The sequence below is a fragment of the Syngnathus leptorhynchus genome, chromosome 8 (assembly GCF_054491065.1).
Source record: "Syngnathus leptorhynchus isolate UIUO chromosome 8, UIUO_Slep, whole genome shotgun sequence".
In the NCBI taxonomy this organism is placed as follows: Eukaryota; Metazoa; Chordata; class Actinopteri; order Syngnathiformes; family Syngnathidae; genus Syngnathus; species Syngnathus leptorhynchus.
In genome coordinates, this window is record NC_141202.1 from 4,554,580 (window position 1) to 4,567,664 (window position 13,085).

Here is a 13,085-nt window from a genome sequence, read left to right on the forward strand (position 1 = left end):
CTCAGGTGTTTGTCTCCCAACCCGATATTGCGTGATGGACCCTCAGACCTTGTGACCGCGTTGAAGTGTCCGAGACACTGAACTTTTCACTTGATGCTTCTTTATTGTGTCAGTGGGTTGACAGTCAAAGTAAAAGTGAAGGCTCATTTAGCATCACCATTGTTGATAAGCCTGAAGTTATCTCAACGGAAAGAAGCAAAGTCCAATTGGCTCCGGCTAAAGAAGTGGGACGTATACGCGGAGGGCTCGACTTTGCCATGTCGAAACGCTGCATCACCGAAGACCACCAGATGTAAGATGAGGTCAGAGCCAACGTCAACTAAACCGCAACTATTGTGAAAAACCTCACGTTTTCATCCGGACAGTCAGTGAGTCAACGTCTCTGATGGTTGTCAAAGCAGTTGTAGTTTGGCAAACGAATATGAGTAAAAGTTTCTGCATTTCCTTAAGACCGGCCTGGACGTGACTCATTGGTGATATAGTGCGTTCAATGAGAGTTTTGGCGAAAGGCCGGCATTGCTTCCCTTTGAGGCTGTTTTCAATTAGCCTGTCCTCCCCCACCCTGTCTGGGCTTTCCTCCCTCGCTAACGTCATAAAGGAGGAAGCGTTTTGGCCGGACTGCATGACTGGACCGATTCAGTACGTATTAGAAGCACGTGTACAGACTTTCTTCGTAGAGTTATTTGGGGCATAATTGCATCTGACTGGAGTTTCGCGAGAAACCGTCTGATCTTTGCGAGAAGTCGTCAGCTCTTCCATACAATTGCAGTTAGTGCAGCCGATGTCAAATACTGGCACAAGTAGAATGGAGCAACACAATCCATTCCAGAAGGATGTTTCAACGTCATTTTCTTTGGATTCATATTCATTTTCTCCTTATAAAATGACAGAAACTGGGAGTTTTGCTAACAATTATTTCAACAATTGATTCTTTTTTCTTTTTTCTTTTCATTCATCAATGAATCGGATTAAAGGACAGATTTAAATTTCCATCCCTTTAGTGAATAACATGACATTATTTTAACTTGATATAATATGAGCATTTTGGGCCCTATTTTTATCCCTAGCGCCAAGCTAGCACAAAATGGCTGGCCCCTGAGATAGATTAAAAAAAAAAAAAATGGGGGGATTTTGCTTCTTGATTCATATTCCACAAATTTAATACTATTCAGAATTCCATGTTTAGACTAGTGGAACTGCATGTAATATTTTATTGCAAAATAAATTTGTACTTAATTTCCCGTTAGTCTTTGTGTTGTCTGGATGTGAGCTATTGCTATCTTTTGGCTTTTCCCATCAGCACAGCAGCAAAGACAAGAGGAAGGAAGTCAACAACGGCTGGCAATGATGCGACTCAGACGACTGAGAAAAAAGTCACACCCACATATTACAGTGCTAAAAAAAAAAACTCAGCAGAACCCAGCCCTTATGATGGTGATATTTTTTTCACCTACAAAAAGGACACGACCAGTGTGTGGGCGTATTCAATTTTATTTTTTTACAGGACAGCTGATGGAAAATCAAGATAATTTGCCTCTATGCAGAGAATGCATGGGAACCCCCTCCCCTCCAAAAAAAAACAAAACGGTGCAGGGGTCAAGAAGTCAAATCTTTTGAATCATTTGTGTCCACTCCACCTCTAATTGTACACCACTCAAACTTTATTACAAAGCTAGGGTCCTGCATACATAATAATGAAATCATATAGAACATCACAAAAGCTTTCTGAAATTTCGATATTTTATTTGCATGAAAAAAAGAAAAGCTTTAATTGTTTTGTTTACATTTCTGTTGGAAATCTTATGATAATACTGATTAGAGTGGTAATTTTGGTCACTCTGATCGTGGAATTTTCATGCTCAGAGCAGATAATAGTTAGTGAAAGGGGAAAAAAAGTTTGTCTGGGTCTGATAGCTGTCTCCGTAACAGGTAAGGGAGGGAGGAGAGCATTTCAACCAACGCTAACGAGCTGGCTTTTGCAATCTTTTTTCAACTATATGAGTTTTTCTTTTCAAAAATCGCACCATCACTTTGTAACAACCATCCCCCTGGCGCGTTCCACATTACACCACGCCTAACTACTTCAGCATTAACAAGAGCTGCCAAAATACTCCTTGCCTGCTTCCGCTTCGGTAGCAACCAAATTGGCCATCAGCAAAAACTGAAAATCAAATGTCAGATTATGTATGCCCAGTGGAGTCTGTCTGGGTTAGGGGTGGGCTGCTATTCATCTTTTCACCAAAAGACAATTTTGAGTCTTCACTTAACATCAGATTAATCTGAGAAAAGCAACATAAGTACAGGCAGAAAATGGAACCTCCACACAAGAAAGTCTGAGCTCGGGTTTGAAACGTAATCAATTGTTACTTTATCTTTACATTTGAATGAACATAAACATTGCAAAAATGTTCAGCAGCAGGGGAGTCAAACTCATTTTTGTCGCGGGCCGCATGGTAAGTCATAGTTTCCCTCGGAGGGCCATTATGACTGTCAACGCCTTATATTATTTACAGTATAGGCTACAAAACAAACTAATGAATAACTAGTTTTGAAATGAGAGACCAGTAAAACCTGTTCAAATAGTTTCCAAAAGATGAATGGTAATAAAAATTGCTCGCAATATCTCTATTTTTAAAAAGTCAAGACAATTTGTAATTCTAGTAATGACAAAGTCGAGCCACATAAAAAGGCACTCGGGCCTTGAGTTTGAGAGCGATCTTCCAGGGTGTTCTCGTACAGTTAAATGCCATACTTAACAGTTTTAATGTGATTGATTTATTTTGACATTGACCTCGAAATGTTTATATAATTTTGCGATTGCATTAGCAAAAGTTAATTACATAATAATCCCTTTGCAAATTGGAGATTGCCAAAGTCCCATTTTAAATGACTGTCACCGTAGAAACAGAACTCCATTGTAAACAGTTTAACCCTGGAATCGATTATTTGTTGTGTCACACTAACGACTGTCTTCAACTTTCGATGTTCCTGTGATGTTCAATGAATACGTACGTAATCCAGGCTCTGAGTTTGAGTTCTCATGAGGACACAGTCATTAAAAGGCTGAACGCTCGTCATTAAAGATTCAACACAAAAGGATAACCCGGGGACTTTTCCCCACATTGTCCCCCATTAAAAGGATCCTTTGGAAAAACACAACCTAACAATTGAGTTGCCACGCAAGACGACTAAAAGACTGAAAATATGTCGATGACATATTTACAACAATGATAAATGCATGGCAGTTTGAACCAAAACAAAAGTGGGTGCTTTCTAGGACACGTATGAAAGATAGACTTGTACACAAGAAATCTCCAATCAATAGAAAGACTTATGACTCTCTCTAAACCTTTTTTTATTGAATGACTTTGAATTTACACCCTGTCATAATATCAATATGGGTGGAGAAGACCAAAGTACATTCAGATGTTCTTGATTACATGCATAGAGTTGACACCTCCTGCTCTGACGCTACAATGCATTTGTGGTTACCAGGGCAATGGAGAATACCAGTGGAAAAGGTCCAAGCAATGTCGGTGAAACGTCACGATGAGGCGTTGAGTCATGTCTGACTATATTTAGAAGTTTACTACTCCTTTTTAAAGATTCGCGCAGTCCGCTCACACTCACACTGCACCATCATTGAGACAAGAGCAGATACTTGGCATGACACGAGAAGAAAGCCCAGAGTTTAATCAATTAAACGCAAGAAATGGAACCCTGGCAGTAAAATTCAAAGAGCTTCAAAACGATGAAGAAAAAAAAATGGTGGAATGAGGTATTTGCATACATCAGATTATCGTAGAACAATTTCAACATGGATTTGAGAATTTAAATCAAATTATAGTTGCACTTGACAAGAAAAAATTAAAGCTGGTATAAGTTGGTGAAATACAATGAAATATACGTCACGTGTTGCTACTTTATATTTATCAATCCATTCTGAACAGTTTCTCCTCATGAGGGTAGCGCACGTGTTGCACTGTGAGGCAGACAGGCTGACCCGTGCTCCACCGTATTATTTATTATTTTTTTTTTGGTACTTTAGTATACCCTGATAAATTCAATAAATCCATTGAGGCCGACATGCTAACCCGTGCTGCACTGGATTATTATTATCCATCCATCCATCCATTTTCTGAACCGCTTTGTCCCCACGGGAGTCGCGGGCGTGGCGGAGCCTATCCCAGCAGTCATCGGGTAGCAGGCGGGGGACACCCTGAACTGGTTGCCAGCCAATTGCAGGGCACACAGATTATTATTATTATTACTTTTTTGGGGGGGATACTTTAGTATCCCTGATAAACTCAATGAATCCATTGTCATTTTTTTACTACTTTCCAATCATTTTTTTTGCATCCTTTTGTCATTTTTAAGTCGGAACTGCTAGACTTTTGTGTTTTAGAATCGAATCTAAGCGAATGTCTTAGTCATATTATTGTACATCTCCACTCCAATTTTGTAAACCCACTTTTTATTGATTGGAGTCATGGCGCCGAGTTGCCTGTCCTGAATTTCTTTTTCAAAGCCTGGTATTTACCGGACCAGTGACCAGCCAATTGTAGGGCACATAAAGACTAACAGCCCCGTTCATACGTACATTCACATCGCTAGACAGTTTAGACTGTCTTCAGTGAACCTAGTTGGACAATGTGAAGAAGACAGACTATCTGGAGAAAACCTGAGCACCATGTAAACTCCACACAGGGCAGAGCTGAGATTTGAACACAGTACCACACGTGTGAGGCAGACATGCTAAACCATACTTACGCTGTGCTGCATATATTACGATATGCAGGCCTCGATAAAATCAATTCAACAAACGATCTTTTAAATCATACGTGTCAAAGGAGCCAGATACGGCCCGCCATATCTTTTTATGTGGAACCACGAAGACTTATTTTGCATCGACTTTGTGTCATTGCTAAAATTACAAATTATTTTCATGTCTAAAAAAAAACCGTGAGATATGACTGACGATTTCTATTACCATTCATCTTTTGGAAACTATTTGAAAAGTTTTTACTCATATCTGATTTCAAAACAAATTAGTCATTAGTTTCTTATGTAGCCTGTACTGTATTCGAGGGAGACTATGAATGTGACAAAAATGAGCTTGACACCTCTAAATAAAGAGCAGCCCTGTAAATATAGTTAATAGCAAGTATTTCGAAACATTTCAAGCAAAACAAAAACATTTTTCCTTGGTACAGTATTACCAGTAACATAACAATTAAAGTGATTTCCTCTGACGCAAAACCAGATGCAATCTTTTTCATTTGACAGTGACCCATATCTTGATGATTTAATGTGCTGACCTGCCAAGTACATGATCACATCTTCACGGGTGGTTAGTTTATGCTTGAGGTTTCTTAACATCCTGGACCATGAAAAGTACAAACATGCCATCCCTTTCTTACTTGCTTTGAAACATTGTTTTTATATATATATATATATATATATATATATATATTTTTTTTTTCCCCCCAAAATCAGGAGCTAAGAAACTTCATCCTCACTGGAGGCCTCACTTGATGACAAGGCATTCTTTATATTTTATGTAGAATGAAACATATGGGGAATGAATACATTTGGATTCGTTTGGGGAAAAATCATGTTTTTAATCAGAGACCAAATTGTACAAACATCATCTCAAGTCAACGCCGCAGGATCTCTTTGCTAACATTAAAGGAGATAAGTCAAAATTTGAAATAAAGCTTTTGCGCCGCAAGTCCTGGAACATTTCTGACACATCCATCCATCTATTTTCTGTACCGGTTTCGTATTTTCAATGTAGCAAATAATGCTGCGTATTTTATGTAATGTATATGTATATATGTATATGATATAATAATGCTACATTTTAAGTGCACAATTATGACTCACAACCTTCCTGGTTGAAAAACTGGACCAGCTAAATGAGAACAGAGGGTGTCAATATCAGGACACATTGAAGGCTAAGGAGCGGCATCTGGAGAAAAAGAAAATAAAGAACTAAAAGGACTTGACCTGTAACACTGCTGGAATCCATTGCTTGCCATCCAAATGCCAATTTTTCTTATTGAGTCAAGTTAATGGTTTAATCTACTTGACACAAAACTTTGATTGCGCAGATAATCAAGATTGTACACAACAGAAGGGAAGACTAAGATTATTATTATTTTTTTTTAATGTATTGGCTTTATCATTTCTTGACATTTGCGACTAAACAGGAGTGTGGATACACAAAGAATGTAATGTGAGAATGTTTGGGATGTGTAAAAAAAAAAAAAAAAAAAAGGCCAGTAGTGGTTAAAGTAAGACATTACAGAGACAAAAGTCACGGGGTGTGGGAGCCATCCATGCTTCTAATGTTCCAACCTTGACACACGCACACACAAAGCTTATGTAATATAAGCAAGTGGACATGGGTGGAACATGAAATAACCTTTTGTTATCTTCATTAATTTGAAGTTTGATTTGTGAGTCATCTTAACAACAAAAACCCAAGATAAATACACATTTGTAATATCTTTCCATTTTACAGCATTTTCTATTGACACGAATATAACCTTTGTGAGTGGAACACCCCACCATGCTCAACCATGCACAAGGGAACATGTAGGGCAATCGTGTCAAACTCATTTTAAAAGTGTCACGTTAGCACTATGGTTATATTCATGTGGCAGATAGTTACATTACATAATGGCAGGCAGTTAAAGCCATATAATGTATCTTTTCTATAAGTTAGCCATCGATGAAGAGCTTTAAAAGGACAAGTCTACAGAGAGCGAGAGCTTTCCTCACCATCATATTTTATCTTGACATTATCAGTGCTTGAGAACGCGAGATAACCTTTTCACAAGCTGTGTTGCCACCTTTTCCATTTGTCTCACAATTAGTGGGCTAAGCAACAAACAACACGTTGGGTTTCGTTTCTGTCAGTACACATTTGCTGAACTCGTCATTTTTTTGCAAAAAAAAATAATAATAAGAGTCAAGATGTACGTCATTCAGTAGCGCAGAGAGCAAACATGCCAAGTCTCCCCCGAGGACCTGGAACCACCTTGCACGGGTGCATTTTGTTTCCTTGCCAGCCTTGGAACAAAACAAAATGTTCTTCAAAACTTTGAAACGGGGTTGTCATCAAAAGCACGAGTGATTTTAATTCCTCTCAACATTCAGTGACTGTAACCACAGGACTGTTTGTAAACGTCACATTGCAAATCAATCCAGATGGAGGCTTCCAACCAACGTAAGCAAGACCTTGTTTCATTGTTCAAAGGTTTTCAATGCATCACAAAGTATAAAAATACAAAACTTCTTTTTCTTGCTTAGGCAGAGCATTATCTACTTTTACCACCTTGATGACCTTCACAGGACATAAACAAAATCACAAACAGAGTTTATTAAACCAAGCGATTCACAGTAAGTCTTTTTGAGTCAGTTGTTTTATTGTTAGTTATGTCATATTTTCATTGTTGGTCACTGGGGGGGAAAAAATGCAATGAAAAATGCAAAGAAAAAAAATGCGCAACAATTTTTTTTATTTATTCCAATCAGGTTGTTTTTAACTCAGCGTTTTTAAGGACTTCTGTAACTTGGATATTTCTCAATATCTCTTGACCTAACCATAAAGGGCTTCTGACACATCAAGTGTTTGGAGGTGAGGCTTTCATCACAAAGGCGCTATTCTATCAACTTCAGCATATACACATTATTCTCAAAGTGTGCATCAAGTACTACACTTCTTCTGAAATGTATTCGAACAAGAGACAGTCCGAGCGAGATAATCGCAGCAAGGTTCAAATGCCAATGCTCACTGATGACCTTTTCTTCCCAGGGGTGTGTACAGAGGTGATTATTCGCTTAGTACTGTCTCCCCGTGGCCAAATGAGTAACTACAAGGATCAAGAACATCTTCCACAGTCTTCTCAATTAACAAAACTGAAAACAAAACTACAGACAGGTATAAATGAAATCAGTTATAAGAGTTTTCCTAGGTTTAAATTGTGGAGGAGCCACACTTGCAATCCGTGCATGTTAGAATAATTCAATTCAATTCATAATTCAATTCAATTGACAATTCCAAATTGACAATTGACAATTTAATTCAATGTAATTCAATATAAATTAATAATTTAATTCAATATAATTGAATGCACTATTTCTATCATCATCACTATCAATAATAATGTTAAAACCAGAACCACCCCTCAAGTGGACGCTGCTCCTTAAACTAGTCTCTCTTGCCCTCTAGCGGTGAAAAGAAGAAACCAACCATGGCCTTGATTCTTTTTTTTTTATTATTCTTTTTTTATATATAAAGAGCAAAGCATAACGGCATCGTGTATATATATATATATATATATATATATATATATATATATATGATGTGCAAAGTAACTACTACACAAAAACTCATCAATTTTGCAGATGACACCAGGTAATAGCATCCAACAAGTGGAATGAATCAGTGTCAAATGAGGAAATGAAAAAGGGATTTTGGCGGATAGCAAACGGGAAGCTCGGTAATCTTTGTGTATTTCATTTGTTCAAAATAAAAGATGTCAATCCAAAATTGTTACTTGAATCTTTCAAGATCACGTTGCTTCTTTTTGTGTGGTGCGTTCACTGCCACTTGTGTTCCACAAAAAGAAAGCCCTGGAAATGGCAATGATAACAATTAGGATCCGACAACTCAGAAAAAGTAACCCATTCAAAGATAAGTATATATAGTATGCAAAGAACCTGATCTTACCCCAAGGTGAGACCGAAGAGGAGCAGCAAAGATGTAAAGCAGAAGCTGATTAGCACAATTGAGAGTTGCTGAGGGGGGGGAGGTGAATCAGTTTGTAAATTCTCTCCAGGCAGCAGAGACAGCTCAAATATCTTCTCCAGCTCGGAATGGCCCTTCACATTGTTGGGAATCACTTGAGAAGAAACAGTGGAAAATGGAACACAAAGAGATGATGCAGCGTCCCTGCCATCACGTAAAAGTCAAAAGATAAGATAATAATAATAATAATACCCGTGGGTGGGTATCATTATTATTACCACCGTATTGGGCCAAATATAAGATGACCCCTCTCTTTTTCAAGACTTGAGTTTGCAAAAAATATTTATGAACATTAAATTTAATTTTTATACAGCAAATAATTACAGTACATCTGAAACAAATGATTATATTAATATATCCGAGAGAAAAAGCATGTTATTTTGCTTCATTCAAATCATGCAAAAACTGTCTATCACATTGTAATATCTGAACGTTTAAATATGTAAACTAAAGTGCAATCATTTGTAAATGAATGGCATCTGGTTTTTGAAATGTAAATAAACCAATCTATTGTGATAAAACAACAAATTTGCAATAAAAGTAAAGTCTAACTGTAGTTTGGAAACAAATCTGAATAAGGAAAAACATTGCAATAAAATAATGCAAACTGGTTTAAACTTGAGTAGCTGAGATCTCGCTTTCTTCTCCGTGACTTTGGCCTGGGGAGTTAAGTTCAGCACTCGCTTTGAAGATATCTGGCGCCATCTAGCGTTGTGAATGGCTATAATGTCTAAACCCCGAACGTAAGACGACTCCCACTCTTTCAGTCCTATTTCAATGCAAAAAAAATAGCGTCTTACATTCGGGCCAATACGGTAATATTATGCAATCACATTGGCTATTCACAGATCGGTATCTCATGTCATGTGTTCCTTCTACCTGTGAGATAGTAGTAAATCCTGACAAGAGATGCTTTATCAGCGATGATCTCACACTGGTAGGTTCCCTGATGGTCCTTTGTAGCCGATGAGATGGCGAATAAATTGTCATTTCCTTCAACCACGTCTTCAAACATCTCGACAGCCTGAGTCTTCACCTAACAGCAGTTTCATTTTGTGTCATGTCTTCTATTGTGTTGTTCTTAACTGCGGCGGCTGTGAGTAAGTCATAGCAGAGATGACACTTACGAAATCTGCAAACCTCCAGATGTTTTCAGTTTTTGGGGGTAATTTAAACGCCGGCTCGCACAACAGTTGGATTGGCTTGCCCTCTTCCACACTTTTGTTATCGACTGAAAAAGACAAAAGCACACACAAGATGTCACCTTTGAAGGGGGAAGAGTGGAAGTGAGTCGTTCTGTACGGGGGGGGTGACATGATAGCGGAGTGTGTCGAAGCCAACTGTCACCTTGCATAAAGCATCTTAAATTGAAAACGATAGTGTGTGGGATAAAGAACCTCGCCTCAAGTTGCTTTCTGAAAATCCCGACTTGGCACCGAGAGCATTTCAAGGATCAAAAGCAGAGAGTTTTCAGGAACAAGGATGCTTGGGAGCGTGAAATCAGACTTATGTAAGGATGCGTCAAATGCGGTTTGCGACATTCTTTTATTTGTCCTCTTCTCACCTGGACAGTCAAGAGGAAGATTGCAGGATTCGAGCCTGCATAAAGTACAGTTGTACGTGCCGTCCTGGTACCCTGATGGATTGAAATATTCTAAATGTCATGAGGCCCTGTGCAATGTTTCGAGAAGATGTTCACACTAACCACATGGAGGGTTGCATTCGCCTGAAAGGGAAAAAAAAACTGATTACTGGGATTACGACCAGACACTCACGAGGTTCTTGTTTTCTCCACAGTGCGTGAAAAATGGTGATAACATAACTAGCCTATTACAGTGAGAGTACAGAGATCAGAGGGAGCTAGAATGACTCAATATGGGCATCACTATGGATGAAAAGATGAATGGAAGGAGAGGAGACCGTGTCTCACCTCGAGGCAGTTTGTAGGCTTCAGCGATGAAATTGTCTGCTACTTTCTTCAGCTCTGCTATAAATTGATCGTCTGAGAGGAACGAACACACACACACTCACTGCAATGCCAGTGTCACTCTGTAATTACAGTATATGCAATTAACAAAATGAAATTTTATTGCTCTGCTATATTAATGTCATTTTGGAGCAGAATTAATTGTCATTTGGGGGTACTGTTAAAAATTGTATTTACAAAAGGAGCAGTACTGTATGATACCAGCCTAGCTATCTTTACCAATTTGTACTGTCTTCTTAAGCAGGGCATCCAGCATCGTCTTCAACATCGCCTTCAGTTCGGTCTCCTGGTTTCTCGCTGTTTACATACACAGACAAACAGTGGCGCCCAAAGATTATTTGTGAAAGGTGTTAGCAAATATTGGCCCCATCCAAAGACATGTCACAATCAATAATTATTATTGTATAATCATAAAATAAACACAAGCTCATGTTGTGAAGCACGATGGAGGCTAAAAGTGTGGCTGTCAAAAAAACCACGTCATTTAATTTGTCCAATAAAAAATAAAAAGTATTTGTTGATATCTGCCGTTGACATATTGTGACAAACAGCATAATTAAATGCATTTTCATTTGATAGCAGAAGGAAAAATAAGTATTAAATAATATTTTTTCCTATTCGAAAGAGCCCTGCCTCCACCAAAAATACTCACAATTATGACAGAATCCATAATTTCCTTTTTGTTCATGACTATACTGTAACTCATATTTTTGTACCCCTGCATTAGATATTAGATCGTGTAAGTATTTGAAATGGAGTCCATACCGACTCTGCTGGCTTGGATCACTTCGGCACTGTCAAACACATTAAAATGTTTGAAGCAATTCTGCACGTTTTTGGTTTTTCCACACGCTTGACCCATAAATGTATATCCTACTAAGCATTTTGCGCAGCCCGCATTCGTCTCGAAATGGGCACTCAACACACGTAGAAACAAAAGGCACAAAGCCGCTGTGTACATTTTTGAAGAATATTCTTGTACATTCAAATGTTGGCAAATCCAATAATATGAGACTTATACGCACGTTAACTCCATTGTGTCGTCACCGTGACGTCACAAGTTTGTATCAATAGATCGTATCAAGTATAATACTATAAACGTTTTCTTAGTATAGAGTATAATACTTATAATCGTTTTCTTCGCCCTTTGGGGGAAATCTTAAGTCTCTGTAACGGAATCAAGGTTACAGTTAATAAAAGAAAGGGCCTCCGGAGATTCAGCTCAACACAACCACCTATGGAAATAGCACCAACTATAACCACATAAAAACCTCAGTGCAAATAAATGAAAAAAAAGAGAAGGAACATAAAGCTGAGGTGCAAATAAAAACACGACAGGCCATTTGACTATTACTCAAATATGAAACCTATTAATTACCATTTGAAAAGTTTTGCTTTTGTCACGAGACACAAGGCTGCACTCTTGTGGTCATAAAGAGTAACGCAGCACAGCGTATGTGAAACTAATGCATGGTGGAAATATATAGCAATGTTCATTTACACATTGATTGATATTAAAGTCAATAAAAAATAATAAAAATATGTACACACAGCTGTTGCTCTCTTTAGTTAGCAGGCTTATACTTTTCTTGACTCAAACAAGTGCAACCTGCTCTGAGTTTGTACTTACTTAGTCAGCCACATTTGATGGCCACATTTGATGGCCACATTTGATGGCCACATTTGATGGCCACATTTGATGGCCACATTTGAAGCTGTGATGGTGGAGCGTGAGCGGTTTGGTCTGAGCAGACTGGAGATGGTCGGAGGTCCATGGAGATGGACCCAAGAGGTTGAAGGGAACAACAAAGAGTCAGAGTTCGTGGAAAACAAGGCAAAGATCGAACAGCCAGACCGGAGACGCAGCGTAGAAGAGTAGGGTTGACTTGGATAATTGCTAAAGGCACAGCCGTAGAGGAGATCACATAGGCACTCAGGCGACGAGCCGCTGGAAGCACGCTCCTTAAAAGCCTTCCCCTAACGAGCCTGATCAACCATACCTGTGGGGAACAGCCACACCTGTGGGTCCTCCGCCACTCTGCTCTCTGCTGCCCTCCTGTGGATAAGAGAAATACTTCCCGGATCCTGACACTTTCAGCTCCATAAACACAACTTCAGTCAAGTCAAGTACAGGGTTGCATTCATCTGCAATTTGAGAAACGACAAGGGGACAATTCAGATGGCCAATTACAAATGATAAGCTTTTTCCTTTTTCTTCTTATGTTTGAATGACAAATGGCATTATCCTGCTTCTCACAGTTCAACCCGTGTGTGGAGTAC

General features: G+C 38.7%; 1 protein-coding gene across 4 annotated transcripts; it reads right to left on the minus strand.

Moving 5' to 3' along the window:
* Nucleotides 1-8,352: 8,352 nt before the first annotated feature.
* Nucleotides 8,353-12,704, minus strand: spaca6 (sperm acrosome associated 6). 4 transcript variants are annotated; one of them, XM_085918728.1, is made up of 9 exons: nt 11,571-12,408; nt 11,025-11,102; nt 10,749-10,820; nt 10,524-10,544; nt 10,383-10,454; nt 9,946-10,049; nt 9,698-9,854; nt 8,741-8,912; nt 8,353-8,643 (listed from the first exon to the last, which is right to left on the minus strand). In XM_085918728.1, exons 1-9 carry the CDS (start codon nt 11,764-11,766, stop codon nt 8,583-8,585), a joined length of 933 nt encoding a protein of 310 aa, XP_085774854.1. In that variant the 5' UTR covers nt 11,767-12,408; the 3' UTR covers nt 8,353-8,582. The 4 variants fall into 4 exon arrangements, with proteins under 4 accessions (XP_085774854.1, XP_085774855.1, XP_085774853.1 ...); XM_085918729.1 differs by lacking the exons at nt 8,353-8,643; nt 8,741-8,912; nt 11,571-12,408 and adding exons at nt 8,923-9,587; nt 12,436-12,704; XM_085918727.1 differs by lacking the exons at nt 8,353-8,643; nt 8,741-8,912 and adding an exon at nt 8,923-9,587 and having other exon boundaries at nt 11,571-12,425.
* Nucleotides 12,705-13,085: the final 381 nt, after the last annotated feature.

Coding starts and splice junctions, on each gene's coding strand:
- spaca6 (XM_085918727.1), bottom strand. CDS start 11,766: ATGTACACAGCGGCTTTGTGCCTTTTGTTTCTACGTGTGTTGAGTGCC. Junction 10,821..11,024: donor TAAGAAGACAGTACAAATTG/GTAAAGATAGCT, acceptor CGTTCCTCTCAG/ACGATCAATTTATAGCAGAG. Junction 10,050..10,382: donor TCTTCCTCTTGACTGTCCAG/GTGAGAAGAGGA, acceptor TGTCTTTTTCAG/TCGATAACAAAAGTGTGGAA.